This window comes from Aquila chrysaetos, chromosome 1, assembly GCF_900496995.4.
Source record: "Aquila chrysaetos chrysaetos chromosome 1, bAquChr1.4, whole genome shotgun sequence".
NCBI lineage: Eukaryota > Metazoa > Chordata > Aves > Accipitriformes > Accipitridae > Aquila > Aquila chrysaetos.
In genome coordinates, this window is record NC_044004.1 from 9,895,345 (window position 1) to 9,916,374 (window position 21,030).

General features: G+C 36.8%; 1 protein-coding gene across 3 annotated transcripts in view; it reads left to right on the forward strand.

Moving 5' to 3' along the window:
- FAM193A (family with sequence similarity 193 member A) overlaps positions 1-21,030 on the forward strand; it is an 82,089-nt gene that overhangs the window by 35,321 nt on the left and 25,738 nt on the right. For 2 of the 3 annotated variants that reach the window (XM_030021194.2, XM_041128926.1), the window contains exons 3-9: positions 746-991; positions 3,367-3,533; positions 3,826-3,993; positions 6,942-7,176; positions 10,478-10,602; positions 15,144-15,288; positions 20,114-20,191. In XM_030021194.2, coding sequence (XP_029877054.1) covers positions 746-991; positions 3,367-3,533; positions 3,826-3,993; positions 6,942-7,176; positions 10,478-10,602; positions 15,144-15,288; positions 20,114-20,191 — 1,164 coding nt within the window. The remainder of the gene's footprint in view (positions 1-745; positions 992-3,366; positions 3,534-3,825; positions 3,994-6,941; positions 7,177-10,477; positions 10,603-15,143; positions 15,289-20,113; positions 20,192-21,030) is intronic. The other variant, XM_030021201.2, reaches the window with a different exon arrangement.

Genomic DNA, 21,030 nt, shown 5'->3' on the forward strand with positions numbered 1-21,030 from the left:
TAATATAAATGGACAAATCTTATTCCGCCATTACAAGATGTTTTGTTCTATTCATTAATAACTTTGCTTATGTTTTGTAAAGTTGGGTTCTGTTTCGCTTGTTCTGCTTGACGTGTTTTTGAGTATCAGTCTTGGTGAATAATCAGCATCTCATGGCAGAACCATAACTTAATGCACAGGAGTATCTTTGAAGAGAAACTAAGTTTTGAACTGCCTCTGTCCTCATAAGTTACCAAGTCTACTTTCTTCAATAGCTGACAGTGGATTTTAAGACCCTACTGATTGTGTTTGTTAAAACTGAATTAAGCTTTTATTTTGTAACAAGCTTAACTGAAAGTATCTTTGTTTCAGTTAGTATTGAAAGAGGAGGTGATGCAGAACTTCGAAGAGCAGTTATTTTCCTTTTATCTCTAAGAATGACAACAGTAAAAGGAATTGTACTATCCCTTTTTTATTTTATTTTCTAGATTATTGCATCTAGGCTGAATTATTTTAGAGGGGAAGGCTGTAGTCCATGCTCACTAAAAACATTACTTTTTAAACAGGAGTGTATTCATAATCAAAATTGTTTGCCACATGGTTATTAACACTGCTGTGTTTGATCTTGGGACACTCCAAATATTCACCATTTAATGATGACTGTTAAAATATGTTTTGTTCTTGGTTTTTTTTTCAATCTCAGAATAAGTTTTTCTGGTACGTATTCTGTGAATAACCAATTATCTATCAAAACATTTATTTCTAGACACCATTTACCTTTGGCTTGGGCCAAAGGGCACCATATACAACTGGCGAGCATTGTCTTCTTTGTAGAAGTGAACGAAAAGATACTTCGCTTTCAGAGAGCGGAATAAAAAATTCTAGCAAAACAGCACTTTCCACATCTCCAAAAGCAAACAATATGCTGCATCTTCCACTGTGGGTGTGTCCAGACTGTCGACGAACAGTCGAAAAGGAGGAAAGGCATGCTACAATAGAGCAATCTCTTGTGGTAAGTCGAAGTACTTCAGTTCAGTAGACTAAGAAGATACGTTGTTATGATGGGCTGAATGCTACCTAGTGCTTTGGAACCACTTAAGCTGTAAATGCTTAGAAAATATTTTAGGAGATTTTGAGTTGGTTTTCCTATGAGCTAAGCTGAACAGGCAAGTTGTTCCAAAAATGAGGAATTCTGATTCTGAGTTTTAGATTTTTGAGTAGAGCAAGGCTTGGATTTGTTTCTTGCTGGTTTTTTACCCTTTCAGTTTATTGGATCTCATACGTTGTCCTTTTCCCCTTTACTTAAAATTCTGTTTCTTCTACTCTTACCAATGCAACTTTAATCATTATACTTTTTTTCTATTCTCTGTCTGCTCATGTGTACTTCCCCCCCTTTGTGAGGTAAACTGTCTGAATTTTCCTTGTCCTTCAAAGATGTGGTGTTCCTGAGTCACTGCACTTGCACTGCCACCTTCCTGCATGTGTCTGAGCTTTATCATCTTTTCTTTCCTGTATTTTTTTAATAAAGAAGCACAACTCTGCATAGTATGCACGTAACAATTTCTTATTCTTTGTTGTAGCACTGCAAACACTGATTTAATACATGGTGCTAATATTTCAAGTTGTTATTTTTCTAAATTAGGTGTTAAAATATATTTTCAAATGAGAATTCAACCTCACTTAAGAGCTGTGCTCAGTGTAGCAGAAAGATAGAAAAAGTTCACTGACAGGTCCAACAAAACCCCATTAGAAGTAAACTGTGATGCTATACTGCAGAACCAAATCTTCACAACTCATTGGAAGTGTGTGGCTTCCCATATAATTGGAAGCATCATAGATTCCAGCTGACATCTCCTTGTAGAGAGCTAACAGACTGTGCACATGCCCATAGGCACATACAGATTTTTATTTCAGTAAACAAATCAGTGTGAAGAAAGATTGTCTTTGTGTAGCATATGTTGTTAAACTTATGTTAAAAGCACATTTAACATAGTTTTTTAAGAGTGTATCATTTGTATACAACTAGTGTTTACTGATATTCTTGCTATTAACAAGGGTTAGTAAAATTAGTCAAAAGAGCTTACATGTAAGGAAATTATACTGGTAGTCTGATGGTAAACACATCCTAGATAGTTCAAAGCACAGCAAGACTGAAGCACATTATTGTTCAGTTGAGTCAAAATTTTTGACATATTTAAGCTCTGTTTAATGAACTAGTAAAGAAAATTAAGTGTCCTACAAGTGCAAGGAAGGCAGGATTTGCTTCCTAAGTGTTTTGTTAAGTTGCAGATACTCCAGGTAAAATAAAAATTGACAATATTTTTTCTTTAATTTGGCAACTGTTTTCTTAGTTAAAGAGGAATTTTTAAAAGCAAACAGCAAAAGAATTTTCCAAGTTGGGAAGCTTGACTTCAAATAGCTACTAAATGGATTAGGTGGCTAGTCAAATTAGAGAAACCAGCTGGGGAAAAAAAAAAACCAAAATGAGTTAAAAAAAAAAAAAATCTGTTATCAATCACTGCAAGCCAGAGTATAAGTGGTTTGCTATAGATGCTTCTGTATTCAGGTTGCTGTTGCTCTCGTTGCTACCTTGGTTTGCCTCAGCACCATCCCCAGTAGCTGGTCTTGCTGTTGGCAGCAAATGCATGCAGGTTTGTTTTGACTTGTGTCTGCTTCCTGCTCCAGAATCTGGGGTGAAGCACAAAAAAAGCCCTTCAGTCATGTTCCTGACGTGGGAGAGATCTCTGGTGCCACAGAAAGGTGGTGGCAACCTGGGGAGGGTGCAGGAAGGAAGCATGGTATGTACTGGTGCTGGAGCACAGAGAAGGAAGAGAAACTGGAGACCAGGATACCAGCAGCCTTGGGAGAGAGGTTTGTGTCATCTGCTAGTACTGAGCAGCACTGTACACAGGAGATAGCATCCGTTCCCAACGACAGCAGCTTTCTAACATCCATTAGTATGAAGTAGTATGTCTGGCTGTTATAAACAAGGAGATTTTATGCTTTTTGCTAGAAGGGATTGTTGAACTTCAAAAGTCAAATATACTGTCAAATAGAGACTGAAGAGATTTACTAGTTTATGATTAATCATGGATGATGCAAGCCTTCCTTTAGCTTAGTTCATTGTTTATGCTGGAGTACATAAAGGTGGTAATTGTAACCAACATGCTTTGGTTATTAGAAATGAAACTATATTTATATCATTGGTTTTCTCAGTCCGTATCTTGCATTTATTATGCTTTTTGAAGGTCAGTTCTTTGTGCCTGGTTCAGTGTCCTACCAAAACACATTCAGCACTAAGAATTGCTGCATTGCTATTTGCCTACCTATTAACATTTCAGACTTCTACCTTACAAACTGAAGGCTACCTGTGTTTTTTCTTTTCAGAGCCAAGATTTCCTTTTACACATGCCTCTTGGAAACAGTGGATCACAGCAGGAATCTGTAGGAGGAGGAAGAATAACTGTTGCTGCACAGACGGTGCCTGCTGCAGATCTTAGCAATTCCTCACCTTCAGACATAGCATGCAACTGTGAGGCCTGTAATGAGCGCAGGTAAGAACTGAATTCAAACTCAACACCATGGTGCCCGTAGTCAGACTGTCGGCAGTGTTGTAGCTTATTTGTTGGTGTATGCTTAAACTCTTTAAACAGGCTATCTGACAAGAACAGTAACTTACGGATGGCAGCTTTTATCCAATTTTATACTTTATTTTAGGCATGTACTTTATTTTAGGCATTTTCAGATGTACATTGTTTTTCCTGAAGAACATCTTCAGAATAGTAGGAATCAATACACCTATGTGATGTACAAATAGAGAGTCATTATTTTTGTCATTATTTGCAGAGAAAATTCAGCAGAGCCTGAACGTGAACCTCAGCAGCTTCAAAATTACTGGTCAGAAGTAAGATACATGGTTCGGTGTATATATCGCCAAGCTGGGACCCCTTTGGCAGATGACCAAGACCAATCTTTGGTACCAGATAAAGAAGGAATGAAAGAGCTGGTGGATAGGTACAGCATTTTAAAAAATATCTATTAATTGCTAAGAGGATTTTTAAAATTAGTTTTTAAGTAGTTTGGCATATTGCTTTTTAATAGAATGTTATTTACCATCTGTAAGTCTGGTTGCTTGGAATGATTGCCTCTCCACTACAATGAAAAATTCAGAACGGTCAATTCCATTTCATGCAGGATTTTTAAATGCTAGTTTGAATGCATGGGAAGCTATTAAATTAATATGCTGTTTGCAATAGGAATATTAATGTATAATTCTGGAAGGGTCCCAAAATCTTATTCTTCAAAAGACCTTGAGATGATCATTATTAATAAGACACTGTTTAGTTTGAATTGCCCCACATGAAAATCTTACCTTGTTGAACTAACCTGAGTTATAATAGTGCTTGCATCTTACTGTAGCTGTAGCAGCTAGAAGAGACTTTAAAAAAAAAAAAAAAAAGTAATAATGGCTATTGATCACTAGATGAGGCAGATTCCAAGAACTTCTTTCTCATTTCAGAAGTTGAAATTGTAGCTTTTCTAGGTGTGAAGTTGAAGATGTGCTTCATGAGATCCTAAGTTGTGGGTTTTTTCCTTTGGAGAATAGTGTGGCTGTCCTTAAAGTGCTCCAGGAGGTTCATCTCAGTCTCTGTCTAACTAAATACGTGGTCAAGGAATAGTTGCTCTCCTTGGTTCTGTACATACTTGATATACTGAGGCCTGACTAGTCTGACAAACTGTAGTTCTTTTGTGGAGTTTCTAGTTGAAGCTAAATTCTAGCAAGGTAAGGAAACTTTTGAAAGATTGTAGTCATCTAGCATTGCTCTTTACCTAACTATACTACTGAATCAGCCTTAATAGATAATTAAATAAGCTTATTGCACTTCTGTTATGTAAAAACTGAGTGTTTGGTTTTGAACATGAGTTGTGTAAATGTAGAGTAATATAGTATGTCTCCCTGTTAGTCACAGTTTGTTTATTTAAGTGATCAAAACATGCAACATAGGTTTTGAAATCAAAGATGCTTAAATGTTGCATAGTGTGTAGGTAATTAAAAGTGAATCACAGCTAAAATGGTGGTTGATTTTTATGTAGTTTCTCTTTAATGGAAAAATTTTGGAAATTGCAATAAATACTGTGTACCTTTCTTATGTACTTACGAGCTTTGATTTCTCTAGAACTGTTTCTCACTTTTGAGAGAGATTATTAAAATACAAAGGCAAAAACAGTATCTCAAAGAAGGAAACCTTAAATGTCAGTATGATTATTTTTCAATCGAGTTCCTTATGGTCTCCAAAGTATGAAATAAAATTAGGATATTGTGTTTGAGCAGACACCAGTGTGTCCAGTCTGTGATGCTAATGTCATGCAAAATTTTTTAACAAAGCTAGTCAATGTAGGTATCGAAAGTGTAAAACCAAAATAAACAAAGCCAAACAAACTAAAAACCCCCGAACAAACCATGTAGGTAGCATGCCAAAGATCATGCTGTGGCCAAGTAAATCTATGTTTAAAAGGCAGAAATTCCTGATTCCATGCTCAGCTCTGTTAGACACAGCTGGCAAGAAACAGACTGTCTGGTGGTCTTGCTTGAAAATAAGTAGTGGTGCCAGGTACTGTCCCTGTTGTATGTTGGGGCACTTTATGGCAAAGTGATAGTACTCTATTTTGTGAGTGATGAGGGAAGAGCAGGTAGTAGACAGGAGCACACTTATTCATCTAACTCTTAAGTACTTTTCTAATCCCTTTCTTCTTCCCTACCTCCCTGTGCTGTAAAAAACCTCAGGCAAGTGCTTAAACTCCATGCACTCCAGGACTTTAAATTGTAAGATTTCAGTCTAAAGTGCTTCAAAGCAGCCATCATGTTCAGTTTTTTTCTGTGTGAGGTGGTTCAAACCCATGTCTCGCTTCCAGGAGAGTATCAGACCTAGCCAGCTGTATGCTGTCCTTAGCAGGAAGGCCTGACCCTCTTCGAAGCTGTGTGTTACAGTGACAAGTCTTGCAGGTATAGAGTGGCTGAATAGAGTGCATGGAGGGCAATATGATTCTGGAGCTTCAGTGTTAGTGTGCTTCCGTGGGACAGATGAGTCCCAAATTCTGGTGCCTATTCTAGGTTAAAAAACAAAACAAAACAAAACAAAAAAACCCCAAAACCCCCACCAGTCACTTGTAATGATTGCAGTTAGGTGCTACCACAGTAGAGTGCCCTAAGTCATGTTCCTTGAAGGATGTTCTTTGTGCCCCTGTGAATCCCACGACTCTGCTATGCAGTGGGCACAGCTTTAATAAAAGGTGCAAAAAATGTTCTTGTACAGAAGATCCACAACTTGGGGTAAGAAACTCTCAATGAAGGCAAGATGAGTTTCATGGCTGAGTGTCTTAAAAGCTTGGTAATTGTATGAAATGCCTTCTTTCAGTTCAGCTCAACAGCAGAAGGGTCCCCCAAAGCAGTCACGAAGTCCAGTCTGGTTGGTATGTTTTAGGTATGTTCTGGCTGCCTTAACAGGTCAAGCTCCTTCAATGGCTTGAAGTAAATGCCTGTCCTTCTACAGGATATTAATCAGGCCTAGGTCTGGCTGTTCCAACTGGGACACTTATTAGATCTGTATGTAAGAACATGGAGGAGTTGTGAAGAAGCTTGTCTGAAGAGTATGTCTGTAGGGTTGTATGCAAATTGAGTAAAGGTTTTTTAGCTCACAAGTTGAAGTGCAATACTGAGGTCCTAAATTAATTTGTTCCTCAGGTGTGCAAGCATCCTAGTCCTAAAGCTACACAGGAGCTCCGTTCCATAGTGTAAAAGTAGGGAACTGGGCTGTGTTCTCCCAGATTTGAGGTAGTTCTGTAAACCCTAGCCATTGTTTCTTTTTGATGACTATGATGGTAACTGGTAAATATTTTTAGGAAAGTGAAAATTGTTTATTACATGCATTTTTTTTTTTGTCAAAAATATTCTAAAAATACAGGCTTTGTGAAAGAGATCCATATCAGCTTTACCAACGGTTGGAACAGCAAGCTAGAGAATATGTGCTTGAAATGAAGGTTCGTCTGCTCAGACACTTGTCACTGGGATCTAAAGTTGCATCAACATTAGCAATACAAGGGCCACCACAGGCACATCAGTTCATCTCACTCCTACTTGAGGAATACAGTGCACTCTGTCAGGCAGCATGTACAATCAGCGCCTTTCTAGTTACTCTGGTAAGACTGAAAAAATAACCTATATGCCTCTACTTGCTAGGGGTAATGCTAGCAGAGCTGTTCTGGGCTCTTTGAGGTATCTTCTGTAGTTTGTAAGATGTAAGGTTTTTTGTGTATGCATGCTTGGAGACAGGGAGATTCTGCAAACGCAAATTTAATTCTTCAGAAATGTAGATTAGGCATCTCTTACCGCGAATTGATGAAATTATCTTTTGTTTGTGAAGAAAAAGGCAGGATGTTGTTTGTGGCACTTATTCTGAAACTAATCTTTAAGCAGATCTACAAAATTTTAGATAATGCCTTTGAAAATGTGTGAAGCACTTCTCTGTTAATCTTTAATGGTCTCTTGTCAACCATGTTTAAAGGACACAAACTCTTATGTGGAGCACTAACTTAGATTGTTTCAATATTCAATTATTCTTTTCTCTTATAAGCAAGAATGGCTACTTGAAAAGATGATCTCCTTACTCGGAATTAATCTGCTATGTTATTATTTCTAAAGTTCTTGTTCTTTCTTAAATGCTTGCTTTGTCAACTGCTTGTGATGTTAGACTTGGGATTATATTGTCAGGTAGAAAATAAGCAATAGCCTTAAAAATCTCTTCTTGAGTAACTGTCTATCATGACTGACTAATACGGTAAACAAACTCTGTAATTCTACTTGTTTAAGGGCTGAGAAGGTTATTGATCCTGTTTTGTTAATAATTCTTTCCTGTACATCCTTTGTTAATGTCCTTATCCTGTACATCCCTTTTCTTGTGTAAACTTTGCGCAAGGAAAAAAAACCAAGAAGTGGATAAACTGGTAAATTTGGGGTTTATTGCCAATTAGCTGAAAGTGACTGTCTGGGTATATAAAGAGAGGAAAAGAATAGGCAGTAACAAGACTATGATGGCCACAGGGGAGAAGGATATAAAATGGAGGGGAAGCAGAGTGTCATTACTGAGGTAGGACTGTTAGTAAAATTGAATTGGTGAAGCAGGAAGATGTTTCTATTAAGAAACTTGAGCATATCTGATGCTTTCTTCTGTTGTCAGTGCTCTGTATTTGCTATTGTCTGTATTGTCTTCCCCAGCTTTATCACTTAGATACACGTGTGAGGTCACTGCTGTCTCCTGTTTATTGGCTGCTTTTAATAGTCATTAAGTCTCTAACAAGGTGCTTGAGAGAACATTGCTCTTCAGGTTGATTTGCGTTGGAATTTAGAAATTTGTTCAGCTGAAAAGCAGATGGATTACAGTACAAGTGTTAGTTTTCTCAAAGTAGATCTGCCAATAATGAACACATTAGTACCAGAAAATAATATTTTAATATTTTTTCCCCTGGTTATTATTGTGAACTAGTAGTCATGAAAACTTAGCAGGTATGAGATATTGAGATAATGGCCGTGAAGAGACAGAAGATGCTTGAACTCCCTAATCTACCCCTTTTCTGACAAAATTCAAAGTAAAATAAAATTCCTATTGTCTTAAACAAAGCATAAGAAAAAAACAAAGTATCCCAGATTTTTCCTGTCCTTTTCCTTCTGCAGCCCAGTAAGTACTGAAAACTTCTTTCTACTAAGCTGTGACATTCGGAAACTGAAATCTGAGAATGTAGGATACGGTCTCTTGTCATACGTTTCTTAGATTTATTAAATAACCTTTTTATTAAATGGAGTAGTATGTCACAGCTTTCAGTGCAGGTAGTAGAGTCACTAGTCTTTTCAGTGTGCATGGTTGGTTTTTCTCAAGATACCAGTGCGCTATGGAAGAAGGAATCTTTCCAACTGAAATATGTAAAAGGCAGTCAAGATCTCTAAACTTAGAGCAGCCTTCCTTTTAAAGGTAAAACCTTTGCACGTAGCATGCTGTAAAAAGGCATATAATGCCTTGAACCTCCACCTGTGAGGAGCTAATTTCTCATTGAAATTATGAACAATTGTCTTTCCTTTCAAAGGAATCCAGCTAACTAGTGAAGTTCAAGAGCAGGAACTAAAGCCTTGTGCCCCACCAGGGAATGACAGATTATATTGAGAGCAAGCTGGAAAGACTGTGGTCAGTACAGAAGAGCCCTCAAGTACACAGTCTAGCAGACTAGAAAGGAAAACTCACCTGGTATTTCTTTGTGAGAAATATCGTATTCTGCACAATCTGATATAACAAATTTTGTAGATAACTGTTGACTGTTTTGTTCACAGAATAATATGGAAATTTCTTAGGAAATCAACCTTTCTCAGTGTTGACCCTAGAGAAATTATTAGCAATTTATAGAAATTCTAAATATTTTGAAGACATAATATTCAAAGTGAAAGTGTACATTTTGTCTTGTGCAGCTTGGGCCGGGGGGGGGGTGAAGAACAAACACCACCCACCCTTCTTGAATAATAATAAAACTCCAAATGATTCTTTTTTTGAATACTGATAGTCTCGTGTTTAGGTCTGATATAAATATGTATTTGTTTTTTAACCCACTATGCTTAACAAAACTTTGAAATTCCAGAGTATTCTGGTATTTCTGGGTACTTGAGGTTATAGTGCATAGGGCTTGCTTGCCGATCTAATAGCCAGAATGCTTGCATTTAATTTTGCTCTGTGGGGGAGTCCTGCTATAGAAAACCAGCATACTGCTGGCTGTATGTGGGAAAACTTACTGACTTGAAAAAATAGTGTAGTTGTCTTTGATTCTTATGTTTTGATAATAATAGATTTAAGTTTTAGGCCTTGAAATTACATACAATTGTGTGTTAACCTCGAATAGAAAAATATTCTGCTTACTAGAGAAGCTAGCTGTTGGTCTCTTGTCTATTTAGAAAACTTCATTTTTTGAAGCTGTACTTGGAGAGAACTGTTCACTTGATTTATGTCAGTTTTGAATAAAGATTATAGCTTGGCATCATATATGTGCCTGTTACTAGATAAGTTCAAAGAACTGAAAAATAATCAGAGATAAACAATTGTTTGACAAGAAAACCTTGAGAGCAACTGGTTCAGGTCATAAAATACATCTTTGAGTGCAGAAATGAATGGAAGCATTCAACAGCATAGTCTGATTTTTCTCTTTTTTTTTTTTTCTTCTTAATTCATGTCAACTTTAGAAAAACAAGGAATGAAGCTATGGTTATTTAAGTCATTAAAGAATTAGTTACAGTCTGAGTTTCTGGATATTAAAACTGAGTAAGATCTGAGCTGGATAATTGAGCCTGTAGGTTGGAAATTAGATTTTAAGAAAAATTCTTGCCTTGGACAGAAATTCCACCCCCACTCCCCCCCCCCCCCAGCCCCTAACCCTGCCTTATTTCTGGTTGTTGTTTTTGTTACAGGAAAATGAACATTTGAAGAAATTTCAGGTGACATGGGAATTGCACAATAAGCATCTGTTTGAAAATTTGGTGTTTTCTGAGCCACTCTTGCAGAATAGCTTGCCAACGCTGGTGTCACAGCTAAGGTAGAGTTTAAATTTTCTTTTGTAATTTAAAGGAGAAATGAAAACCTGTGTTTGCAACCACAGCGTTTTAAAAAAAAAAAAAAAAACAAAAAACCCCAAAAAAAACCAAACCAAAAAAACCTCTCTGCTGCTTCTACAATTTCATAGGTAAAAATCCTTGTTGATCTGTCTTGAAAACAGTATTGTTGATTGAGCAGGCTGCTGTCATAACTTGCTTGTCAGAAGAATTACTACCCTAATCTGCTTGCTTGTAAATTACCTAGTAAAATGACAGCATCCTATGAAAATGCTGATGGTATGACTGAATAGTACTGTTTTCACTTGTCATTAGGTGTTGCTACTGTCTTTACAGCTCTACAACTGAATTAAAGCTTCAATACCTTCATGCTTCCCACAGTGCACAAATACCTTAATTTGGCATTTTAAGCAGTCTTTTCACTGGCAAAAGCAAAAGAAACAAAACCCCTTGCTATATGCTTGTAGGTCTGGTGGCATATTGTGTTTCCTGGGGCTTTAGAATGTGTATTTTGTTGGCAAGGCTGCTCTGCTTGTGATTTGTGTACCTGCAAAGTGTTTGGGTTTTTTAGGGAAGGGGTATTAATTCATAGAAATTTTATTCTTTTTCCTATGTCCGAACATTTTTAAAGTACAGTCGTGCATGGTTCGTGTTGACCTCTCAATCTCGTTTCTGATGAAGAGATGTTTATGCTCTGTGTACATGTTTTTTAAAGTTTAAAAACTTTAAAGTTTTTAAAGGTATTGTCTTGGGTATTTTTTCATGGTACAAGAGCAGTTTGATTAAGTCTGTCACAGGAGATGTTGCTTACAGTGAATAAAGAAATTTCTGATGAGTTGTCCTTTTGCTAGTAGATACTAGAAAGGAAAGCAAGAAAAGGGAAGAAAGCTTGATTGTCACCAGGCTCAGCAAGAAGTCCAAGGTCTTTCAGAATAACTTGTCTAATTGGTTTACATGAAACTGGGTTGGTACTGAAAGCCTTTTTTTTTTCTTTCTTTTTTTCCCCCCCCCCCCCCTCTCCAGACAGGTAATTCTGTTCCTATGTTCAATAGCCTGTTGTGCAGTCACATAGTTTTCCAGTGATCCATGTTTGACTTCCCAGTACCACTGATACTGTATCCCTCAGTCATCTCCATGCTTTCTGACAAGGCTTCTCTGCATCTTTTCCTCCACCAGTCCTGGCTCTATGAAGACTGTGTACATTGCCTTCATCTGCAGAGCTGAGAATGGTCTTAGTGAAGCTTATGGTCATTTCTTAACTAAAGCATTGGATTGTTTTCATTTACCTGTTGTTCCTAAGTGCTACTGCAATTAAAATCTGAGCAACAGAAGGTGTTTCTCTGCAGAACTTCACTGTAGTGACACCTAAGTTCAAGGCTTGAATACGATGAAGTCAGAATCTCTTCCTGCAAGAATTTCTTTTCCAGTACATCTGTGCTCGCTAGATGGCTTTAAGTGTGTTTCACAAAAGCTATGGTTTTGCCTAGATTGATTCACATGAGCTTTTTTTGAAAGGAGAGGTTCAGCACAAGCTTCCTGTTCCGTGGTTTCTAGTTCATATAGTGTATGTCTTGTTTTTCTTTGGTAAACATAGATTATGCCTGTTTTCATGGACTCCCAGGATTTTACTGCTGAGTTCTTTGGGTCTTGAAGAGAATTATGTAGCCTTCCCTGAGAAATTTTTCTGGAGGATAATCTGCCTTACAGTGGGATTTGGTGGAGGAATGTTCCAATCAGAGAAGCCTCACATGGAGAAGCAGGGATGAGCCTAGTCCCCTGATCATTTGGTCAGGAGAGAATCATTTATTTGCATGCATTAGAGAAGGTGTTGCCAGTCTCTTTACAAAAGAGCATTGACCTCATTGTTTTCTCTTCCTGAAGAAGAAATGTGAAATGGCATCTTGGCATCTCAGCTTCACTTAGATTTTGGGAGTTCACCCTTATTTCAATCACTAAATCTTTTTTTATATCTCTGGCTTTTTCAAAATATATAGTTGGTGTACTGTGATTCGTTCCACGGATGCTTATCAGATGTCAGACTAGAAAAGATGTTCACTTAGGTTTAAACGTAGCAGTCTTGTGGGGTTGAAGGTTACTAGCTGATACAGGATCAACTGTGTCAGTATTTCACAGGACTGGTCATCTACTCAGGGTAAACTACCAGGGTCTTAATGTGTTGTATCTTGTTCTGCTACCTAGTCAACACCTCTGGTTTGTCTAGGAGGCACACTCAGTTGTACAGTCTGCAGACCAGCTGTAAGAGCTGTCCATATGCTTATCAAGAGCTAATTAATCAGCAGGGCTTCTAGATCAGACACAGCATTTCATAAGGCTGTATCTTCATAATCAGTATTTAAGGAAATCCAGTCCTTTCATAGGTGAGTGAGCAGTACTTCCTGATGAAGGTTGTCTATATTAAAGGTTTCTTAGAGGTTAAATACCTTTCTTGGGTTTAGATCCTTTTGATTACATGCAACCACTGATACGCCTCCTACATTCAACGGGCTGCTTTATTGGTGTTTGGTAATGAAGTAACAACTGATACTTGGGGCTTTTCTGTCCTGGAGTTTTTCTGTCCTCTTTGCTTTCCCTATATGGGAGGGGACAATGTTCAGGGTGTATGTACAGCTTCAGTTAAATGCTGTTGGACAAGAGATTCTGAGTTCCTGATCAAGATACACAGGCATACAGTAGGATTTATGTCAACAGGTATGCCTTGGAAGATTCAGTTACTGTAAAGTAAGCAATTCTTGTTAAATTTTATGTATGTGTGATGTTTTTATTACCTTATTTTGCTGCAGTCCAGGAATATATTCCACCTCTGTTTACAGGACTGAAATACTACCTAGATTGTTGCTTTATACTTGCCTTGAGGGGGTGAAAGTGTATTTACTAGTAGCATGTTAACCTCTAATCAAGAGTCACAATAAAAAGTGAAAGTGTAAATGCTGTTGCATTAGTAATCTAAATTTTTAAAAATGAAGTTCTTTTGCTTCTAGCTTGAGAGTGTATTTAAAAAAGATTTTATGCACAACCAGTGTTTGAAAGAATAGTACTATGCAGCAGCAGTTAGGAGAACAGATTCTTGACTTATGTACAGTAGGGATCAGAATTTCACATAACTGCATAATACCAGAAACACAAGCTTCAAGAAGAGTAGTGAATTGTGATCTAGTAACAGGAATTGACAGTGTTTGCACTGATAGTGAGGAAGTGTTGTATCCTAAAGTCACCGTATCCCTTTAAACTGCTTTTTGTACTCTACCAAGCAGAATGTGCAGAATTGCTTATGCACCCTTCTAAAATGGTTGTGTTGCAGGTTCCAGTCAAAAACAACAAAATAAAACAAACTTGAATTTATTGGCAAAGTCATGCTAACAGCTGTGACTTAATGCTTACTGAGTTATCTGTTTGCTCAGCTCTTCATTATACTTAATTGCCACATGAAAATTAAGGGCTCAGTTCTTTGCCAGGTGATGGGCAGGACTATAGTTCTTGGGTTGTGTTAGCATCCTGCTGCAATGGAAATCTCTAACAAACCTCCCTGAAATGCTGGAAGTGGGCTTAAATATCAAGTTTTGAGGTGCTTGAATTTTGTTTTTTGGCACTGGCTTTGACTTGCCACACAACCTCTGTGCCTAATTAACTACCAAACCAGTTTCCCCTTAATTACTGAGTAGGAGAAATGTTGAAAAGCTTCAGTTTGTGTCGATTTACAGGTCATTACAATTCAGTGTGCTTTAAACACACATTATCGAATAGAATTTTGTCTTTTTATTTATTTCTGAAGTCAAGATTTTGGGAGTTTGCTTATTTACTTAAGAATCATTGTGATGATGCAGTCTAATAGATTTTCTAAAGGAATTTGCTGTACAAAAATGTAGTAGTAGAAAGGGAGGTAAATCTGTCTCCTGTTTCTGGGGCTCCTTACAGAGGCAGTCATCAGTGTACGGCATAACTACGTTTTGGACTTGATGCTGCTCAAGTGATAGTACATAACTGCGTGCAACCAAATTATCTCACTTGCCTCATCCTACAGCACTTTTCCCAGCTGGAACTCCAACTCGTCTAGTAATCTTTTTAGCATTGATCATGAGAGTTCTGATTAACAAGCTTCTGGCTTTATTTTTACTATATATCTCTTCAGTAAATAATCAACATGTATATTTAGTCCATAGAATTTGGAAGGATAAATATATCAAGCAACAAAATTTGAATAAATACGGCTCAGTAGGTTTGACATCTGTTTGCTCGTGGGAAAGAGGCTCTAGAAATGTTGCACTTCCCACATTCTTGCTATTGTTGGTTACAGAACATTGGAACAAGTAGTTGTTGGATATTTTTTTGAAAAATGACTAAAAATACTAAACTTCGGGATACAAGCAGCTATGTGGGCCTAGGTGTATCAATAACTGCACTTTAACAACGCTTTTTTGGCTGGCAGAACTTAAGTGTGGGGTTTTTTCTTTTTTTTTTTCCTCCAGTGAAATGTCTCTTCTATAACAAGTACTATTTGAATTTTTAGGCTTGGAACAACACACGATTCCTGTAGTGAAGATATGTATAGTACCTTGCTACAAAGGTATCATCAGCTGGAACAGGAAATGGGTCAAGTTGCTGAAGCATGGCTTGAATGCCAGAAAAGAATAGATGACTATGTTGATGAACAGGTAAGAATCATGTAAACAGTGTCAAGGCTGATGATGTAGGGAGCAGCCCATGCAAGACTGTGCCTCCAGTGAAGACTTTCTTTGGTATTTTCATCCTGAGCTTTGAAGCAACAAAAAGTAACTTTTTTCATTGATGTCAGTCTTTCAGAATAGAAAAGAACACTAACATACAAATATGTAATGGCGATTGTACAGAAACATCTTCAAATTATTGAAGCAGATTGTTGTGCCATTGTTTAGAGATGGTCTTTGAACATTTTTTAATTACTTTATCCTGTAAATTACCCATAGCACAGTAACCTGAAACTTCCATTTGTAGATGTCACTAGGAAAAAAGAAAAAACCCACCCCATAAAACCTGCTAAGTTTCTAAAATAATAATTGCACTAAATGAAATTAAAAACTGTTGCATGTTGCATAGTGTGATGACCTTTGTACAGCTGTCAAAATCAGAACTCCAGAGTCTCACTATAGAAATATTTGAGACCTCTAAAGTTATCCTTTTTTTATTAAGTATATGTTCTGATAGCTGATTCTTCTGAGGTCATTCTACAGTTCAGAAAATAATCACTTTGCTGTACTGACTCCTACATTGTCAAGAGCTTAATTTTCAGAAAAATAGCTCATTTTGCAAGTGGTTGTTTATACTTTCCCAAAATTGCTCGTGTGCTTTTTCTCTCATGTTTAAAGAACTTAAATTTTTTTAAAACGGCTCAGGATAAGGCTTTGGATACTGTTTAGTTCAATCTTAAGTATACTACAAGAAAGAATATGTCTTGAAATAACTGAAGATACAGAATTTTATAGAACTTTTCTTGTATTTTGAAGTTTTATGAGCATTAGGAATATGGAGATCCAATTTGAGATTTAGTAATGCTATGTTACTCCCATAGATAACAAACATTTTAAAGTCTTACAGTACACTGTAACTGTCCTTCAGAAGCTGTTCCCTGTGATGAAGATTTAAGTGAACTTTACCATTAATTCCATTACTTTCAAGATGGAGACAGGACATAACTAATTTTATTTTTAGAGATTGTTCTATATTTGGGGTCTGTATCTGTAAGCTCTCAGTTACAAAGTTTTCTCTTGGTCTGGCTGCTTCTATGCAACTAAATATTTGATTGCAGCTCAGTAAAATTTCATCATCTCACATTTTGTGCTACTAGAAGTCATTTTCCTCATGGTGTCAGAGTATCATGGCTGTCTGATACTGCCTCCCCAGTAAGAAACAGAGCCCAATTCACTTCTCATTATTCACTTACTTTTCCAAAAGATGGAATTTCTGTGGAGTCACATTCATATCAGGCTTCTGACTGGTTGATCTGCACCACTTCAAAATCAACTCTTAACTGATTTTCCTGTATTTCTCTGTATCTAGTGACCATGCAATTGCCACAAGTACTGTCTTACAGCATTTTTTTATCTGCCTAGTGAAGCCTGTATCCTGATGCAAAGAGAAACCCTTCTCCCATTTGGGGAAACTTAATATGATGACTTCTTATTTCTTATTGACCAAAAAAACCTCCAAGGGGTGTGTGTAGGGAAAACAATTCTAAAACTTAAATGATCACATTTTAAAGTAGATATTGGTATTTATATGTAGAAAGAACACTTTCACAATTGTGCCTTAAACCCCATGTTGGTGATAACCTGTGGTTATACTCTTTTGATCAAAAATACATCATTCAGTATGACCATCTTACCTGAATTTGCAGTGATATTTTTGTCAACAAGGTAGAAATCAGAAAGCCTGGCTACTATGGAAACTGTGGATCTTAACAGTGAATGCATGTTCATTATTTGCTGCCTCTTGGCTTATCAAAATTGTGAGGTTTTATTGCTAGTATATCAAAGGTTAGAATGCAGACCATCACAGAGGACTTATGAATGGTCCTCATTTATCTACTGTGGAACTATATGCAAAATTTTAGACAGGGCATCAGCAGAGGTAATTAATGGACCCTCCCACTATGTTATGTTATGTTACTTGTTCTTGGGGAAAAAAGTTAATAGCTTTTGCAAGCAATAGAAATATACTTTATTTTTTTCTTTAAGGCTGTGTAGGACAGCTGTGTCATGCACAGACATGTAACTTAATACCACGTGTGTATGCTGTAATAAAACTTAGAATAAGGATTCGTTCATATCAGCACTGATATTCATCACATGTTAAAATCTGAGGAAGATGTTTAGGGTATCTGGAAAACAGGAGAGCTTAAATTTGGTATGAAAAACAGGATCTGGAGGTACAGGCTGCATAGATTTAGACTACTTTTAACTCAGGGGTTCCTAAATATATCTGGATCATTTCCCTAAGTAATGGCTAGATAGTCATATGTACTTTGTGTGAAAGTGTTACCTTTTTTTACTGCTGGCTCCCACAGAAGAAAAGAATAAAGGAATGTCTTTGCCTAGCTCCACAAGAGCCCAGGGAGAGCTTCTTGCTTGTCTCTCCACATTTGTGTGTGACCTTTTTTTTTTTTTTTTTTTTTTTTTTTTTTAAAGTTCTGGTCAACTTAATAGGAAAAAACAGTATTGTACAGGCATAATTGTTTTTTATTTTTATGGTGGCTGTATAAATAATTTAAACACTATTTTTCAGTGCTGAGAGTTTGTGATAAGAGGAATTATTTTATTATTTCTAGTGAAACAGGCTAGGAACATAGATTAGATTCACAGGTGGCATTTGGGATGCTCAAATGTTCTGTTCACATGTGATAGAGTTTAAAATTTGGAAGCAAGTAACCTGTGATGTATGTATGAATGTCAGAGTTCTCACAGGTGATCTAGTGGTATGTGTCAGTTCTGACCAAACTGCTGGCTTTGTTTTCATGATGAAATGTATTTCAGAATGGAAAAATACTTGTTCACCTGCCTGTCTTACTTTACTATGTCTCCATCTGATGGATCTCAAATACTTCTTAGTGTCAACTAAACAGGGAGGAAGGAAGAGGGTGGTAGTGGACCTCTCTTCTCCATTGGACAGCAGTGGTACCATATTCATTGCAGATGTGCAAGGTTGAAGTGTAAATTTTCCTTTCTGATAGCATTTGAATTTATCTCCCACTCCCTAGCAGAATTCTTAGGCATGAATCATGTGGTTTGTATTGCAGCTGCTTTGCTCTGCTGAAATAAATATTCATTGGGGAAAAGAAAAAGGGGAGAGAAGTGATTTCCTATTATTTATGGAATTAATAACTTAAGATACTCACAGACATGGGGTATTGGAAAGGCTGTGAAGTTGGAAGTAGGAAAATTTTAGCTTCAGCCCCTGTTCCCATTAATACTCAAGAGTACCAAGACTTAAACCATGCTGCTTTCTTTGACAGTTTCTTGGCAGGCTTGAGTAGGCAGCTCCCAGTTAATGCACTGGCTGTTTTAAACGTCATTCTTTGGCATTGAAGTCTTCTCTTATAATGTATAGTGAATGTAGGTGCCTGTCTCTGATTGTGAGGATTCAGCTAGGTGGCAGGGCACCTAAACCGGTTAGTGTTGCTGTGTTTAAATATAGCTCAAGGGTTCTCAGAAGCTGATAGTATAGCCAGGATGAAATTTCCAATGTTGTTGGCCCTAGGCTCTGCAGTACCTTTTAGTGTGTCTAAGAAATGGTACCAATGGTTCAGGAATATTCCATGCATGCTCTTTTTTTAAAAACACACACATGCACATGATAAACTCATTTTTTTGGTGTTAATGTAACCTCACTGGAGCAAGGGAAATCAAAATCCACAGTAGTAATTAGAATTGCGTGATGCTGGTTGTTTCAGAAATTCATTAGGCAAAACTGTACTACTTAATACTGTTTCAAATCCCCAGCTTAGAATTTCATTTTCCCAAGTTAAATAATGATAATAGCAATAATACACTTAGGTTAATAGCAAGACTTTAAACTTTTGATCAAGAATGAATTTCTGGAGGCATGCTTTTGAAGAAAAAAAAAAAAAAAAGATTGCTAGTGGTATAACCTACTGGACTTTTCTCACTAACGTATCTTTATGAAGCAATTTGTTACATTCTATAAGGTGGTAGATATTTTTATTAATTTGGTAAATAAAAAAAAAGAACTGTAAAAGATAACCTAGACAGTTGTTTTTCCTCATTAATGAAGTAGTGCTCTTAAAATGTTGTAATGTACAACAGGAGAAGCTTTGTTCTTGCTTTTTGCTGTGTTAAAATGCATGGAAGCTTTTGTGTTATGTCAGAATGAATTTATTTACTAAATCAGAAAAATATCATTTGTGTACAAAAAGTTGCAGGCTCTATGTACATTTATGGTGATGTGATTCAGGGACGAGTAATTGTATAAAATATTTTTCTAGCCTTAGATAAATCATGGGCATGAAATACATTGAGGAATAAAAGTGGTAAATAGTGTTAGCCTAGGTTACTACTTCTAATTTTTTTTGACTCTTTGACTGGGTGGTTAGTTCCACATGTGGTACATCAGAGTTTGCACTTCAGCCTGTGTTAAGGCCTTGCTGAAAGTCCTATATCTCTAGATTCTAATGAGTTTTAGTGGATCTGAGATGCTGAGGATTTAATGCCAATCACATTTTATTGAAAATGGTATGAAAATACTTAATGAAAAGAAATATTAACGTAAGGAATAACAGTGGAATAATCTGACTGAAAAATAGTGTAAATGAATATAAAATCTTATGTTTAAGTGACTAAAATCAAATGATTAGCAAATAAAATACACTTCATAATGACTTTCAAAATAGTATAGACAGGCTAGATTTAATGAAACTGATAGACCAATTGACAGCAGCGTAGGTTTTCTATGATTAAATCAATGAGTTTTCCTTAAATTCTGTTTTAGATGGCAATGAAAACAAAACAACGCATGCTAAAGGAAGACTGGGAATTTTTTAAACAGAGGCGTTTTATTGAAGAGCAGGTAGGATTTTTTTTTTATACCATACTAAGTTATACTAATGCTTCATGTATATTTGTACGATGCAAACATATGAGTGTAGTATATTGTACTAGTTCTATGTGATCTGATTCTGCAACTATGCCAGGCATGAAATTTGGTCAGCTAAAATAGAGAAAAGCAAGATTCAAGAAGAGTATGTAATAGTATGTCATCTCAGTTACTACAAGGTAAAAACTTAAGCACCACAGTCTTAGGATTGAATACCAGGTGTTAAAGTTCTTTACACAATAAAAGGGGAATTTTTGATGCCTTAGAGTGGGACCCAAAACAGCCAATACATTGAATGTGGAGCTGCCTTGATGTACATGGTAGGGAATATTGTGTTCAAGAGTTTAACAAATTCACTTGTGTGTGCAAAGCTGGGGAGTGTGAGCCACGGTAGCAGGGCAGATGATTGCATCTGTTAGGATTCTGGAGATGGCTCCTACATGTGTTTTGTGGGGAAAAGGCTGAGCAGAACTACTTGCCTTTTTTAAGCTGTAGCCAGAGAGGGGCCTGTAGAAGTTCCTACCTTATTATAAAACTGTCTGCTGTTTAAGATACAGTACTCTTCTGTAGCCTGGAAGTGTTCAAGTATGTATCATGTTGTCCATAAGAGTACAGTGTGACTTGGCTACAGTCAAGACTGGATGGGGAACCTCTCCGTTCCTGTACCACTGTGCAAAAAGAAATGCTAGTCATGAGCCAGAGAAAGAGAGCATATGACAGTACGTTTTGGTAAACCTAAGCTTAAATTAGCAATGTCTCAAAGCAGTCATCAGTAAGTACTTTTTCCGACAAGGAACATAAGCCTGTGTTAA